The sequence below is a fragment of the Vidua chalybeata genome, chromosome 5 (genome assembly GCF_026979565.1).
Source record: "Vidua chalybeata isolate OUT-0048 chromosome 5, bVidCha1 merged haplotype, whole genome shotgun sequence".
Taxonomy (NCBI): Eukaryota; Metazoa; Chordata; class Aves; order Passeriformes; family Viduidae; genus Vidua; species Vidua chalybeata.
Genome location: NC_071534.1, coordinates 53,069,382 through 53,085,864, shown reverse-complemented (window position 1 = coordinate 53,085,864; position 16,483 = coordinate 53,069,382). Strand labels below are relative to the sequence as shown.

Below are 16,483 nucleotides of genomic sequence, written 5' to 3'. Positions count from 1 at the left end.
CTCATGCACTCCAGCAGTTTTCCAGTAACACCATTTTCCAGTCTCAGAAGAATACTCACATGGTGTAATGTCAAGAGACACCTCTCTTGCTCTCCTAGACCCTCTAATCTTTCCTGGTCCACATTTAGGTGCCTTGGTGTTTACATCACCCAGAAAACCGGTCAGCCTTGCCTCAGATGTCCCTGCTGCCTCAGAGAGTGATGTCTGTCCATGCTGCCACCATTCCCTGCCAAAGGGAGGCTCCAGCGGGGACCTGCTGCACTGCAGGACACACGGCCAGGCCAGGAGGCACCTTCCCTTCTGAGGAACTTGAGATGGTCATAGCACACCTAACACAGGCTCCAGAGGAATGGATCCTGGAGAAGGATGCTCAAATGGAATTGGCGAATCTGAAGGAAGTACACCCCAGTGGGGTGTACTCAGTTATGTGGGAAAGAAGAGAGCTGGAAGGGACAAGGGGCAGGAGTGGGGGGATTTCAGGGAGGGGTGGTGATGCCCAGCAGGTGGGCAGGGACGCGGGCAGCCAGCAGGCAGGCCAGCACAATACCGATGAGCTGCAGCAGTGCCAGCCCCAGGGCAGCGGTGGCAACATAAAACATGTTGCTGCCGACGAAGGCGGACACCCTGCCGAAGCAGCCGTCGCGGTGCAGCCTGCGCGCGTCGGGCGGGCTGCGCTGGCAGCCGCGGCGGGCCCGGCAGCAGCTGAGGGGCACCGAGCCGTTCTGCTCCAGCCCCCAGGGCGAGGCCAGCCAGTCGCGGTAGCTCTCCACACCGCAGCAGGACAAGGCGCGCTGCAGCGCGTCCAGGGCGTCCGCCACCCCGTCGTCCTCCCCGTATGCCAGCAGCGCCTGGCGCAGCCCCTCCTGGAAGCCCTGCGCCAGGGTCTGGCGGTACAGGAGCGCCGAGAGCCCGGCCGCCAGCCCGGCCGCCAGCACGGCGGCCAGGAAGGCGCTGTAGGCGCGCAGGAGTCCCCGGTGCTCCGTAGCGGCGCCGAAGCATCCCAGGAAGCCCCAGATGATGACAGCGACGCCGGTGGCCAAGAGGATGGCGGGGGCGCTGGGGTAGTCGCTGGCCGACAGCGCCAAGTAACTGCCCAGAGACACCTTGGCCCAGAGGCCGATGATGAGCATGGTTAGCCCCGCTGCCCAGAAGACGAAGCTGAAGGCCATGAGGGACAGCTTGAGCAGGGTCATGGTGCCCTCGGGCCCTGCTGTCGTGGCGAGGGCGGTGGCGGTCACGGTGAGGGCCTCCCGCGGCCGTCGGTGCCGCCGGGCGGTGCGGAGCACGGGCGCCTCGAGGTGCGGCCCCGCCGGCTCTCCGAGCAGCCGTCGGTGCGGCCCGGTGCAGCGTCCCCGCGGCAGCCGGGGCGAGTGCCACCGCTCCTCCGCCCCGTCCCCCTTTTGAGGGCGCGGCCCGGGGCGGGCCGGCGGCGCCTGGCCGCGCTGCGGGGTCCGGCGGGGGGAGCGAGCTGCCCAGAGCGAGCAGCTGCCCGGCCGCCGGCCCCGGGCTCCTCTCTCGTCTCCCCGGGCGAAGTAAACGGGTGCGACTGGCAGCTGCCTCTGCCCGCAGCACTGCGGACCCTGAGCCGAAAACATTTGGTAATAGGAAAGCTCGGTATTAAACTTTAATGGGATATGCTGCAGCCCAGGTTTACCCTGGGCAAGGGACTAAACTTTTATAAGCACTAGGAGTAATACTAAAAACAACACACAGATAACCCACAGGAAGCATAACAAGCGGTTTTGGTTTTATTTATTTTACTGCATCAAGCTGTACTATTAGGACCCTTTGTAGAAATAAGTATAAATCTGTACCTGAATATTAACTAACTACACATTCAATCACTCCATTTAGATTTTCCCAGCTAGAAACTATTTTCAGTGTGGCCTTGCCCTGTTAAATATTCATTTGATTTAGCCCGTGATAACACTGAGCAGCTGAGAAGGCATTAAATCATGGCAAGGTACTCTTATGTAACTAGTGGCCCAGTAAGCGGCAAGAAGAGTTTCCCTCATCAATGTAGTCTCATTGCAAAAGAGAAAAAAGATAAGCTACTCCTACAAGTCAGGTTAAAAAAAAATTAGTAGGAAACTGTAAATGAGACAATGTCTCAGTCAGAGGTAGAATTAGCATCTCCAGGGATTTAGTTTGTATGTGCAACAGTCACACCAAAAAAACAGGCTGGAGTACCCTGTGGTTCACATCTTTATCAAACCTTCTTGGGACTGAATTCTGGTGTTGTGTTTCAGTGGTAACATTTTCTTGATTTCTTTCTGTTACAGATTTAGGGAAGGAAAGGAGATGCTTCTTGTGTCATATTTTAATGCACAGGTTTAATGTGCAACCAGAAACTCATAGTTGTCAAACTATTAATACAGCATAATTATAACTGAAAAATCACTTGTTCTTTCTTAGAGGCCTTGAATTCTGTCCATTCTCATAATCCATGTTCCTGGAACTGTTTGGGTAAATAGATGAGGTAGGATTGGACTCCTTGAGCTTATGTGAAGTCATAAATGATGAAACAGCTTTAGTGTCTGAAAAATAAACTTACTAGAATAGCTTGATTTTTCAGACATTGGCCAAGTCATAAATTATGTTTACATCTTAGTAAGAAAACGGTTAAAGTATCTCATGAAATCATACAAGCGAATAAAATTTTATTATATTACATATGATATGTGGACTGACAATCTGATGAAATAGAAGTGATGTTCCATTCCATATTGTTTTGGAAAGCAAAGTGTTGTGGAAATACCATAAGAAGGGAGGATTCAGATGTGCCTAACCCACTAAGTCAGAGCAGCAATACCAATTATCAAAGAGTGGTTACAAACTTGGGCAGGAAATACACCAAGATTGACCCTGGAAAATGCAAACTAATATATCCTAGAGAAAACTGGTGCTTAGTGACAGCAAGGAGCTGTCTGCCAAACTGTGCATCTGAAGGCCACGTGGGTGATGGGAGATACCTAATTAGGCAGTGCTCTGCAATACTATTTGGCAAGGAAAAGCTGTCTGCTTGAAGCATGAATTTTCCTGTTTCCTTACTCTTTTGGTCTGGTAATACCTTAAGTGTTACATCTTCCTGGCAGATGCATGTGATCATCTTGACTTCCTGTGATTTTTTTTTTTGTGCTGGAGTTTACACTTGAAATTCTGAAGTGACTATTTCCCATCACTCTGTAGCAGAGGGGAAGAACAACACAGGGATTCTTCATGGCTTTTCAAGGAAACCGAGTCTTTTTGCGGTTCTTAGTTCATGACTATTTAAGGTATCTCTGGCTAGAAGAACAAGTGGCAGCACTGCACAGAGAGCCAAATCAGGTAGTTAGGAGCTCTACCACAAAAATATGGGTAGTAAGAGTAGCTTAAAAAAGTATTGGTTTAATGTTCTCAAGTGTATTTACCTTAGACATCTTAATGAGATTTTCATGTCATGGTTTACAGAGAGGCAGTATAGCTGATAAAGTACATGCATTTACCTTGGGGAAAACTAGAAGTCCTATGATGCCAGCATAGTGTTCTGCTGATGTTATACTAGTGTACCTTTGATGTTGTAACTATTTATTATTGGTAGTTTATTGTCTGGCAACATGCTTAAGAGCTCCTCCCATGGACAAGATGCCTACTTGACAGGATCCCTGTAAATACAAAACAAAAATGTCTCCTATAGTAAAGTCTGATATTGCAATGCTTCGTCATGTTGAGTGATTCCTTACACCATAAATTCAAGTCCATTGAGTTCAATAGAACTGTTAATAGGAAAAGCAGTGTTTCAGTGTAAGTTATTTAATTCCAATTAAAATTATTTTTATCTAAAACTGAAAGTTATCTTTATTTTAAATTGAATCAGATGAAACAGAAGTCATAATTTTATAGATTCCCAGGGCTGTGCAGCATGGATGTGGTGCAAGTCCAGATTGAATGGGAAAATATGAACTTGGGGAAAGAGAATTTCCCCTTAATCTTTCCATTCATTCTAGGAAGGAAATTTGTCGACATAACAGAACTCACTTCCAGTTGCAGGTCCCTTCAGGGAAAATTAATAGATCATGAAACACCACATATTATTTACCTCATCACAAACCCTTGGTCCAAGAGGAAATATTGGATAAACTGCTTCTGCTCATCAGCAGACTCAGACATGCAGCCTGGTTAGAGGCATCCAGGTGGGGTTCCTACCAGCTTGCATAGCTGAGCAGATGTCTCCACCTGCAGCAACTATGATTCCAAGGAAGAACACAACCAACTGATCCTTGGAATGTACTAATGTACTTAACCAACTGTACCAGCACGAGTGCTATTTTTTTTTCACAGCAAGTTTATTTTAGGAACTCGGGTGTATAATCTCTGCTATGTATCAGTTACTTTGCTATTAATAGCAATGATCAGAGATGTTTTGAATTAATGATTTACTTCTAATGTGTTTTTTAACCTTAAAATAAAGCACAAAATTTAATTTTAGCTGTACCTTCACTGTAACTAGAGGAAAATATGATCCATGCCTCGAGCAAGTCTCTCAAGGAAAAATTCAATGCACTTTCCACTTACCCCACAGAAAATTATTATATGCTGGACATCAGATACATTTCAACACTAGTATATCCAAATAGCATGCAGGCTAGGTTGGTGGTAACTTGTCAAAATACCATGTCAAAAGAATTTTAAAAAAAGTAGATCTTTAAACTTTTCAGGGAGCAATGGGAGAACAAGATAAGATTAAACATTGGCAAATTTTACACTTGATTTTAAAATATTTGAACATTTCCATTTGTTGTATTAGGAGCTGAGGGTATTAAGCATTTCACGTATGGGATCTGTGTCATGTGCGTAGTGACAGCAGTTCAGTGTACTTGGCAAGTCATCATATAACACTTACCTACACTCATCAATACAGATTTTCATACTTGAGATTTCCAAGATCTGCAGCAACAAAAATTTCTTCCACTTTTCACTTGGTTGGCATAATTTTATATCACCTTTGCTGGGTTTGAAAGTTAATGACCTTATTTCTTTATAGTCCCTTTTCCTGTCTTATCTTAAACGAATGCCATGATACTAACTGTGGAGTAGCCAATCCAAAACAGAGTAAATTAGGAGTCACATTGCATAGCACAATCACTTCTCTGTTTAATTTTATCACAACAGTGGAGGCTCCAAGTTCACAAATGCTAATTCAAGGGAGAAGACTGCTCCTCTCTGGATGCATAAAACAGACCCAATGCACCATGTGATTTTATTTTGTTATGTAATCAACAGACAGTAGACATTTTAGTGATATTGTAAATGTAGCTTTATGGAATGAACACCTGTCATTGCTGACTATATAAAAAACATAATGCACACAACCTGATATATAGAGGTGAACTAAATGTTGCCTGTAACATGTTTTTATCAAAACATACCTATCAATAGTCCCCTGCTTCCTACTGGTGCTTGGTACAAGGTAAGTGGGGAAAAGGAATATTTGTTTACAAGCAAGGTTCATGCTTTCTCTGTCCCAGGTGAGAAATTGGGAAATCTCATGGATAATTGCACAGCTAAAGCATTTAGCAGAAAACAGAGGTCCAGTGCAAAGGTAGGTATTCCACACGTACCAGCTGATTCCCACCTGCGCATGTATCTTCTTTGTCTCTGCTGTGCTTCTATGTTTTGGCAGATCTTGCCATTACAGGAGAGGACAAGGTGAGCACACATACTATATGTGGGCTGGTAAAAGAGCACCACTCTTATTCTGGGGTCACTCAAACCCATGTCCTTGCTCAGGTGAATGGTTACAGCTTTTCTGTAACACAATGGCAGTACAACAGCAGAGGTTTTTCCAAGCCTTGGGGCCTGGATCCATGTTCTTTTACAGCTTTCTTGAACTGCTCACATAAAGTATACTGTCCTCAAGCAAGCATTGCTCTTGCCTGCTGTAAAGGTCAGGAAAGTTTTATTCAAAGGAAACAGCCTGAATGCAAACAACACTTCACACTGGCATCATTGCTTTAATCAGGACAATCATTTGCCAGCCTGCCTGTCCTCTCTGATACTCAGATATGAAGAATCTTGTTTCACTCTCTAATGATGATAAAACCTTAGGTATTCTTACTACAATTTTGTATTAAAAATGCCTGTTACATTATTTATTTTATAGCTTGTCTTTAGACAACAAAGCACTAATCAGCATGGTAAAAACATGAAAATTACAAGAAGTTTTCTTAGAGTTTATACTCTTATAGGAAGGATTGCTGAAAACTTTCTTCTTTTGTTTTTCTGAGACATTTTTCATGTACTTTTAAAGTTACTGATCTTCAAGGGATCCATGAAGGAAAAGTCTTGCTTAACTAACTTGATTTTCCTTTATGACAAAGTCACCCATCTAGCTGACCAGGGGAAGACAGTAGATGTGAGATTCTTTTCATTTTGGCAAAGCTTTCAATACAGGCTCTCATCCTTCTGGACAAAATGCCCAGCACTTACAGCTGGATGTATCCATAACACATAAACAGTATGATTTTATACTGTTGTAGTTCGGGTTTCTTTTCTCAAGAAGAGCAGGCAATTTAAGCAGTAACCTGTCTGGGGACTATTCAGATTTTCAGATGGAGAAATTTTGTTACAGGGCACAGGTAGCCCTTAAGCAAGTGGCTTGAGAAGTTATTGCTGTTAATTCCTATATTTTCACCAGAGATGGAGGGACAGATTACAAGAGTGCTTCTAGGCAACTGTCATGCTAGGTAGGATGGATTTGCATAAACCCTCTCAAGTTCACTAGGAGCACTAAACTCTGATTACAGGGTGATAACTCTTTAAACCTCTCTACCAGGACCACAAGGGCAGGTGAGCAGAAGCTGTTCATTGTGACCAGGTGTCACAGCATAGGCCACAGCACACAGAATATCACCATGCAATTCCAGAAGGCTTTAAGCATTCACCCATACAGGGTACCATACGACATCAGAAGGCTTCAAACATCTGCCCATAGAGAACAATATCACATCAGAAGGCTTCAGGTCTAGATTCTTCTTGTTCTTCTTATTCTTCAGTGCACCTCAGCACTTCCTGTCCCATTGCTTTCAATACTGTTCACCTGCCTTTCACAGTTGTAGCGCATTAGGCATGAGGCTCTGCCACAGCTGCACTCCCAATTACCACAAGCTGTGTACCTACAACCATGTGGTAATTTTGTTCTTCCTTTTTCTTTCTGATAGAGTCCTTTTCAAATTTGGCTGCATTTAACCAGTAAGTTCTCCACCTTCTCAGAAATCTTGAGGATGTCTCCTTCTTTCTCTTCACTCTTATCTTTAAGTGTATGCCTCAGAATTTTTGCAGAAAATTTAAACACATTTAATTTCTTGGAAATTCCACCTTTTTGTTTCAAGGTCCATTAGAGGACACAGGCATGGGAATTGACATTTTGACTCAAATACATGGGAGGCAATTGAATATTCTGATATGTGTAGGTATAATTTTGGATTTTAGGTTCTGATTCTGCACTGTGCAACTACTCCCTACTACTGAAACATGCACACAAACATAATGTAACATTAGGGTGGTTTAACGATTTTATTAGCAACTTAATTCTTTTTTCCGGAGAAAGGCATTATGAAGGGACCTTTCATGTGTTAAGCACTTTTCCATCTAATCTATGAAGGCAAAATCAGCTGGGATTTGTGAATCAGAGTATTTCTAGATATTAGTAAGAAAGGGATTGTAATCATGTGACAGGGTTGATTTTTCTTTTAATTGAATTACATAATTGAACTAATACAATACTAATGGTATTGAGGCTCTCCATCTTTAGCGCCCTTACAGCAAGCTCCTGGAGCCAGGTACTGTAACCACTGAAGTGAGAGAGAACTTTGCCAGGGAGTTCAGTTGTGCAAGCTATGTCCTCAAATGAATGCAAGTACACATAAGGAGTCTTACAACTCATGCAAATAGGGGAGCTGATGAGTGCGCAAGTCGATTACAGCACTTTCACTGATTCTACATATGGATGTAGTATGTGGGAAAATGTTTGTACCACCTGCTCAAATTAACTTAGTGTTCTTTGCTTTGAATGATCCCCTAGGGAATCAGTGGAGAGCAGGAAACACCCAGCTCTTTCAATCCCCAGTTCAATTTGTTGCAGGAAAAATACTGCGTACATATACAGCATATATACTATATATATATATATCTAGTATATATATTGTATATGTATGCCCCAAGGCTTTTGAGGACAGAGGAATTTAACAGAAAAAAATTCCATTGCCAAACCAGGGTTTTCAGTAGAACTTTAAACCAAGTATCTGGACCCCTCATTCTATTTCTTGTGTCCACATGTCACATTGACATCAGCAGTGATTTTCAGTGCTTCATTAACTGGTCTTTATCTTCAACTTGTTTGTTTACTTATTTGCAGGGATTACAACCAAATGCCATAATGCCATACAGCTTTCAAATCTGAGGCAGACAAGTGTGCATTATGGATTGCAAACTGGCATTAGCCCAGATTTTCTGCTCTGTAGCTCTAATCCAGTCTGTTATTAGTGGAATACAGCACTGTGCAATTGAATTGTTCATATGTAGGAACAAGACCACATATAATAGCTCTGTTTTCTCTCCTTGTCTTCCAAAGCTTATGAGGGTTAGGCTTTGTTGTGAAACTTGTGTTTACCTCTGGTGAACAGAAAGATTAATTTGTGCAATCCTTGGCTTCCTCAAAGAGGTACATCTGTGTACAATCTGTTTTGCCTTCTTTTCCAGCCTTTCCTGTAGAGAAGCACAGACTAATTTTCCTCCTGGACAAGGAAAGCCCAGAGCAGGTGTCTCACATCCACCTTGCTGTCACAGCAATGCCATGTTGCTCGCTCCACATGCCTCCTACACAAACGATCTCACAAAGAGCCCTGTGCTGATGCAACTTCTGTACCCAAGCTGCATTACCCACAAGTACTAGGAATGCCTCTGCAATGCACTGTGCTCTGCAGGTCTGCTACAAATTTAATGGAAAGGGGGAGAGCAGAGGGTGAGGATGATGCAGAGGAAGAACAAAGGAGCTGTAGCCTTTCCACCCCGTCTGCCATCAGCACCATCCTCCTCCACATGCACGCTGTGGACTGCACACCTCCCTGTGCCCATGCCACAGTCACCAGCACATCAGCTAGGGCTGGACCTGGGCTATTAAAGCCTTGATCACAGTCATCAGCTTCCCTTCACAGCAACCGCTCATGAGGAACTGTCCCCACATCTCACACAAATTTTAAGGGAAAATTGTAAAGTCTATAGACAGTTGAAGTAGTCCTGTGTGTGGTTTGGTTCTTCTGATTTACCAAATCAACTTTGTTGGAATCAGTTCCAGCCACATATAGCAGCTCCGTCGTAGAAGCAGTGTAGAAGGAACATCTCCTAGACCTTCCCAGCCTCAGGAGCAGATACACCAGTGCACGGAGGGCACTGGGTCTGGATGGCACTCTCGACACGGCAGCCTGCCATGTCCGTGCTTCCCGAATGACAGAACAGCCGTATCCCTCCTGGGCGCAGCAGAATCGCTCTCTAATTTCCCTCTTAGCATGTTTAGATGACGCTGTTTATGAGCAACGTGTATCCAGACCATACTCCCTATCCGAGGGAGTGAAACACGTTGGAGGTGGCCTTCGGGGGCTTTTCTGAGCGATAACAAACATGCAGCGAGTGAGATAGAAATGACAGAAACATGCGTCTCCTCCAGGGAGGACAGTCAAAGAAATTCCGCGAAGCTGCTAGTCATTCGGCCTGTCTTTCTTCTTCTGCCTCGCAGACTGAGATGGATGGTGTCTCCCAGAATCATGCCAGAAAAGAAGACTGAGGGAAGAGTGCGGGGGCTGCGGAGGCTGTGGGGTGACCCCGGTGCCGCGCGGGGGCCGCAGCATCCCCGAGGGGCGCTGACGGAGCGCGGCCGGCAGGGGGCGGCGCAGCCCCGCGGCAGCGCCGCTGCCACGGGCCCGGCCCGGCCCCGCCGTGTCCCCGGCCTCCGCTCCCCGCCCTCCGTTCTCCGCCCCCTGCTCCCCGCCCTCTGTTCTCCGCTCCCTGCTCCCCGCCCTCTGTTCTCCGCTCCCCGCCGCTGCCCCGGCGCGCCCGTGAAGCGCTCCCGTCTGTATCCCGACGAGCCATGGTCACACCACCCCCGCCTTGCTCCCGGGCTGGAAGCGCCAGAGATGATGGGGAAGGATCCTGCTGATATGGGGAGTGCTCAGCAGTGATGGGTCCAGGTGAGTTTTCCAGGCAGTGTGCAGTGCCTGGATCCAGCCAAGTATCCATGAGGCTGCGACTCGCGGAGAAAATCTTAAAACTCTCTAATGTAGAGAAGGCAAGAGAAGACGTGACAACGTTTAAACAGGTGAAGGCTGCTACAAAGGGAAAGTTGTCTTCCATTCCCACAGAACACGAGCTACTCGGCTTGGATACAAGCAAACACCAGTTTAGGTCAGATGCTTGAATAACATTTCTAATGCTCAAGGTTTTTTGTTTTGGGTGGTAGTGGTGATTTGTTCTTTATTACAAGTTCTTAAAAACCTGTTGTGACCTGGACAGACATATGGCCGTCCTGGAAACAGCCTGGTACCTTCCCTAGCAATCTGCTCAGGTGCTGATTCAAATGTTGCACTGGGTCTCTATTTGCTGCAAACTAGAGATCACTGATGACAATCGAGCTCTTCTGGCTGATGTCACCATTACTCCTTTCAGTTCTTAAGAAACCTTATGTAAAAATAACTTGTTAAGAAAGAGAAAGAAGAGAGCAGAGTGGATGGAAGATGAAGGCAGGAGAGAGGGAAGAAAAGAAGGAAAGAGAGGAAGGGAGGGCAGGCAGAAGTGCACTTAGCTTCCCTTCCTCATTCCTAGCCCTGGAAATCCCAAAAATCCCTGGAAATTTCTATGCCTAAGAACAGTGGCATGTTCATGAGGAGCCTTGCTGGCTCATTACACAACAAACTTACTTCAGATATACTCTGCTGTGGCTGGTAACCATTCCATGAGGATCAGTTTCAGTATAAAAAAGTGCATTTTAAGTAGAGTTGAAACACAGAAGAAATCCGGGGATCATCTACCATGCCCTCTCTTCACTGCTGGCATTTGACATTGATCTCAAAACAATCCCACTTCAACAGCAACATTTAAAGAAGATATTCAATGCATTAAACATTAAGAACACAATTTATATGTCACATTAGGCTTCTTAGAAGACACCAGTGACTCATCTTGCAGTTGCTAATTAATGGCATATTCAATTACCACAACTCTCTCATTCATTACTCACAATGGAGCAAAACACAATTTACAGTCATGCAGGCTCTTGCAGAGACACCACAGCTGTCAGATGGATCCCTGGCACAGTCCTGGCACAAGGGATCCCTGGCACAGTCCCTGGCACTCCTGCTGGCATAGGTCCTTGCTTTTGATAAACTTCCTCCCATTTCAACCCTCTCTCTCCACTTTCAGAAGTGCTGTGCACCACAAACCGAGCTGAAACAGCACTGGCAGAATCTCCAGCCACATTGTTTCATGTCAGTTGAGACCTGCATCTTACTTTATTCCTTGTAAAGGCATGTTCAGCCACCACAGCTCTTGCTGAGCCAGCAAAGGAAACAGTGCCTGAAGTAAGTATACACAAAATTACCAACACTGTTGACATAATCAGGGTGCAGTATCACAAGCTAAAATAAAATCAGGCCAGCAAGGTTCACAGTATTTCCAAAAGCACAGGGCTTATCAATCAGATCAGATCAGATCAGATCAGATGAAGTCTTTCCTGCAGGCTAAGGCAGTGCTCCCATGCTCTGACCAAAAAATTACTGAGCTTTTGCATCTGAAGCAGTAGAAACCTTGAGGACAGACCTGTAGTCTGTCAAGGGGCTCACAGAGTTTGAACAAAACACCATTGGTGGTGTAGTGGGAGGAGCTGCAGTTAAAAAAATACTGAACTGTCACTCAGTATCAGCTTGAACCAAACACATGACACTGCAAATAGCTGGGGTTTGAGTATAAGCTTGGCACACGCTGATAGTTGAGCAAATCTGAGGATAAAATCTGTGATCAGCTGTGTAAGGGACGTTATTGCAACTTGATATTCAGGCTGCTGAGCATAAGGGCCTCTCATGTGCTGCTTAGCCAACATTCACAGGGCTTTACCTGCTACAGGACAGCCCTTTGGTGGATCTGGCACCACAGAAAGCTTGTGGCTGATGATTGTGACAAGGCTGATGATTGGAAAAGGTGGGATTAGAAGCAGACTCAGAAGCAAGCAGCTGTGGTCAGGGGGAGCAGCTGCATCTAGAAATTACACTACTGAAAGTGCCGATGTCCTTGGATGCCAATGAAGCCATCGGGCACACTCTTCAAAAGCATCAATCAGCTTGTTCTGATCTAGTAGAGTGTCCCATCTTTCTTGGTGGCCTTCACTCACCAGCTGTGGGGGGAAAAAAAAAAAAGTCTTTGGAATCACTGTACAGTGCTAGATTAAAATGCCCAAAGTGAAATTTTCTTCCTTTTATGTCAGACACTGGATGGTTCTTCCTCAGAATTTAAGGTCTTAATAACTTGCACTTTATTTGATTCGGTGTGTTTTGATCATTCACACATGAAATGCCTGCTCTGTACATTTATAGCAAGTTGAAACAGGAAGTAAAACTCCCAACTGTCTCAACATGTCTGGACTTGATTTCCACATACCACATACTTGCAAAGCTCAGCCTAATCCTAAACTAACCCAGGATGTGAAGTAAGAAAAGATCAGAAAACAAACCTTCACATCTGTTCAAATGAAACTGTATTTAGACAACAAATGTGTGCTCAGACTTAATGGGTGTTTAAGCCATACTGTCACTGAACTATGACTTATCAGAAACAGAACAGAGAAGCAGGAAGAGGGTAGAGACAATTCCAGGACACAAACAGTTGTTATAATCAACTCTTGACACGTCTTTCTGAAAACAAATATTTTCTTGGCCAGTAAAATATTTGTATGTGTCAGCCTAGTAATTTGGAGTATTACCAAATGCCCTTTGTACTTAGAGAGGTGGTGTAACAGATTTTTCATGTTTTGTGGGTGAAACATTTAACTCTTTTCCAGCAGGAGAGGCCCACTGCAAGAAAGAAAGAGAAGGGACAGAACAGCAGTGGCAAGCAGGGCTGCACATCGAGAAAGTCATGGATAAATTCAGAGATGACGCCGTTTGGAGTGTGATGTATCTGCAATTTCAGTCTTTATTAGACTCACGGCGCATTTTCACGTGGACACCTCATGCAGTCCCACCCCTAAGGGTTCCCTCTTACTCCTTCCACTGTACACGTTTCCAAACGGCTTCCCAGGACGGCCACGCGTGTGCCAGCACGCCGCCAGCAGCCACAGCAGGCACGGGCAGCGCTGCTGGCTCCCAGTCCAGCGCTTGAAGGTCGGTGCCCTGCCGCACCAGCTGCACCAAGCCGGGCTCGGCTGAGAGCGGTCGCCGTGGCCGCAGAGTTGCTTCACCAGTACAGAGAGAAGCAACCTCAAAGACGTGGCTCAATTCCCTGCCAGAGGGCCCCCGCCCCCCACGGAAGCTGAAGGCGCCTGGAAACCCGCTGATGGCGCCCCCGCAGGCTCCGCTCCGGGGTTCCCGCAGAAATCCCGACAGCCCCTAGAGCCGGCACAGATCCGAGCGGCCGCGGGACCCAGCGCGGGCACGGGGCCGCGGGGAGCGGCCGCCGGCGGAGGAGCCGCGCGGGGCGAGCGAGCGAGCGAGGAGGAGGAGGAGGAGGGGCCGGCGGCGGGCGGGCCCGGCGGCCCTCGCAGGCTGGGAGCTGTAGTCCGCTGCCGCCCGCTGCCGCGCAATCGGGAGCGGAGGAGGACTACAGCGCCCAGGGTGCCCTGCGGCGGCCCCGCCCCGCGCTGACTCGTGCAGCACGTTGTCCGGCTAGCGCGCCCCGCGCCCGCTCCGCCCGCAGCGCTCCGGCCAGCGGCGGCTCCGCCGCTCCCATCGCCCAGCACGGCAGGTCAGCGGGGACGGGGGGCGGCTGCGCTGCCGAGTCCCTCCGGGCCGGGGAGCGGCGGGGCCGTGCTGGGGCCGACCCCGGTCGTGGCGGGTGTGTGCAAGGGGAGCGGATGGGGGGGTATCGCGGTTTTCTCGGTACCCCGCAGGAGGGGAGGGGGCTACGAGCGGCGCGGCCGTGTCCCCTCGCTGCTCGCCCTTGGCACGCACCCGGCCCTGCCTCTCCAGGTGCCGGCCCGGAGGTGCTGCCGGGCAGCGCACGCTTGGGCAGGGAAGTGGCCGGGGCGCGGCGGCCCTACTCGCTCCCGCTGCTGGAAGCGCTCCCCGGGCCTGGCGAGAGAGTTGCAGCCGGGGCTGATCCGGCGCTGCCCCGCCGATGACCCCGCAGGCGCCGGGGCCGAGGGGCCTCTCCGGTCGGGGGCGGCCTCCCGGCGGCGGGCGAGCTCCGCCTCGTAGCGGACGGGCTGAGGCGTTCGGTCCCGCTCGCGGGGCAGGAGGAGGCCGGTGCCCGCCGTCCCCCGGGGCGTCCCGCGAGGAGGCCCGCACTGCCCTTCCCTGCCCTGCCGGCCGGGGAACTGCGGCTGGGCAGGAAACTTGTGATAAAATGCGACTCTTGGGGCCGTTTGTAAGGTCCCGGGCCCGCGTGTCTTCAGCTTCTTCGTTACGGCTGTTCACTGCTTTGGGGCTTCACAGACGTGGCACAACGCGCCTGATCCAGGTGTTTGGTGATAAGAGCGTGGGATTTGTTTGGTTCTGGCGGGGAGCTGCGGAAAAGCCAAGACTCACAGTTTTTCTTCTTTTCTTCTTTCTTTTTTTTTTTTTTTTTAATCTCTAAGCAGTTGTTGTTTTTTTCTGAATTCACCTCTAAAAATAGTTCAAATTAACCTAGCTCTTGAACATAACTCGTGTCACAGGCATAGCCTGGGCTTTTCTCTTGAGGAAAATACTTGTACTGATGCAGATGTCCATACAGCAGAGGTGTTTATTTTTCCTAACTTTCAGGAAGAAAGAGATTATTTTCCTTTGGTAAAACTTTGCAGAAAGCTGCAACTGATGGGTTGGAAAAGTGTGAGAACGGGATGGTCTTTTACAAGTTAGATGCTGTTTCACAAATGTGGTGGTGACAATACTAGTCGAAAGAAATACCCAGGGTGTCTGGAATGACATTTCTCCATTTTGTAGAGTTGTGTATCTGTGCAACTACTGTTCACCTCATTAATGGCGGTATTCCTTCTTAGAAAGTTAACAAAGTAAAGCAAAAAAGAAATTAAAAGCCCAAACCAAACAGATTCCAGGGGTTTCTCTTCTGTATTTTAGTAGGGGATAGACCTTACACAGTAGGGGAAAAATGTGTCTATTTAAGCATCCGAAGCTAAATGAGTTTATTAATTGAAAAATCTGGGTTGTGGCTGTGGCACTGGTTTCTGCCCTGCTGTTGGTGGCAGTAGACTTTCAAGATTCAGTAACTTGAATTGACCATTGTATTTCAGTCCTCCCAGTGTCTGACACTCTGGCATCTTAACTGTAGACTTAGACATTGTGTAGCTTGGTGCTAGAAGAGTTAGATGGATTTTTCAGTATATTCTTTCTTCCATATGGTAAAAATGATGAAACACTGCTGCTGCTGCCACCACAACTGTGAATGAACCACGTGGTACTGCCGTCTACTTGTGGGAGAGTCATAAGAGTGTTTTTTTAAAATAATACTTTTTGGAAAGCATCTTCTTTTTCCTTATTTGCTATTCAGGAAAAGTGCAAAGAGAGATTTGGGGCAGTCTTTGAAAATGTAGAAATGAGAGCAGGCTAGAGATAAGTGTGCTCCAGATTTAATGGGAGTGGTGTGTAACTATGTCTGTCTGAAGTGATATCACAGCATGTGCTTTGTCAGCCAGTGCCAGTAGGAAAGAAGGATTCTGTAGCTTCCTTGTCCTGTCAGGAGACAGGACCCTGGCTGTCTTTCATAGATGATTTAGTACAAAATCTGACCAATATATTTTCTTGGTGATGGTTGTTACTAGATTAGAAACATATTTGCAAATACCTATGTGACTTGAATCTGAGGTCAGACACCTTCAGTTATTTTATGCTTTTTTTAAAGGGCTGTTCAAATTTCAGGTGGCTTGAACATGTTAGTTAATACTGCGGTTCTGTATTTGAACTTTAAATTTTTGCAGTGAGTATTTTTCCCTTTCTAAAAAAGGACTCAGGGGAACATAACTTTAATTTAACCACAGTTTATAGATTTGTATGAAAACGTGCATGCACTCAGTGACAAGTTCTCTTCCTGTACACTTCTTTTTCTAAAAAAAAAAAAAAAAGTAGAGGAGCTCTTTTCTACTCCTGCCTCCTTCCTTCCCTTGCCTTTAGTTGACCTGCTTTGCAGTTTTAATTGAAATCACTGAGGGATGCAGGATCTTAGCATGTCCACGTGCAAGAATTTGAATGTCTTGATCACCCTGCATATCAAGCACTACGCTGGAGCTCCGGGAGTGTGTCTTCCAGTG

The 16,483-nt window shown here is 46.9% G+C and overlaps 2 protein-coding genes across 3 annotated transcripts in view; one reads left to right on the top strand and one right to left on the bottom strand.

The window, feature by feature from the left end:
- Nucleotides 1-476: 476 nt before the first annotated feature.
- Nucleotides 477-1,193, bottom strand: LOC128788491 (tetraspanin-7-like). Its single transcript, XM_053943558.1, has one exon. The coding sequence runs from the start codon at nt 1,191-1,193 to the stop codon at nt 477-479; it is 717 nt and encodes a 238-aa protein (XP_053799533.1).
- A 12,684-nt stretch (nt 1,194-13,877) lies between these two features.
- Nucleotides 13,878-16,483, top strand: part of TRABD (TraB domain containing) — a 29,874-nt gene continuing 27,268 nt past the window's right edge. Inside the window, exon 1 of one of the 2 annotated variants that reach the window (XM_053942275.1) lies at nt 13,878-13,983. The gene's annotated coding sequence lies outside the window, so the exon portion shown is untranslated. Of the gene's footprint in view, nt 13,984-14,012; nt 14,074-16,483 lie in introns of those variants that run through there. The other variant, XM_053942276.1, reaches the window with a different exon arrangement.

What these genes read in the sequence shown, in the direction of transcription:
- LOC128788491 (XM_053943558.1), bottom strand. Translation starts at nt 1,193, where the DNA reads ATGACCCTGCTCAAGCTGTCCCTCATGGCCTTCAGCTTCGTCTTCTGG.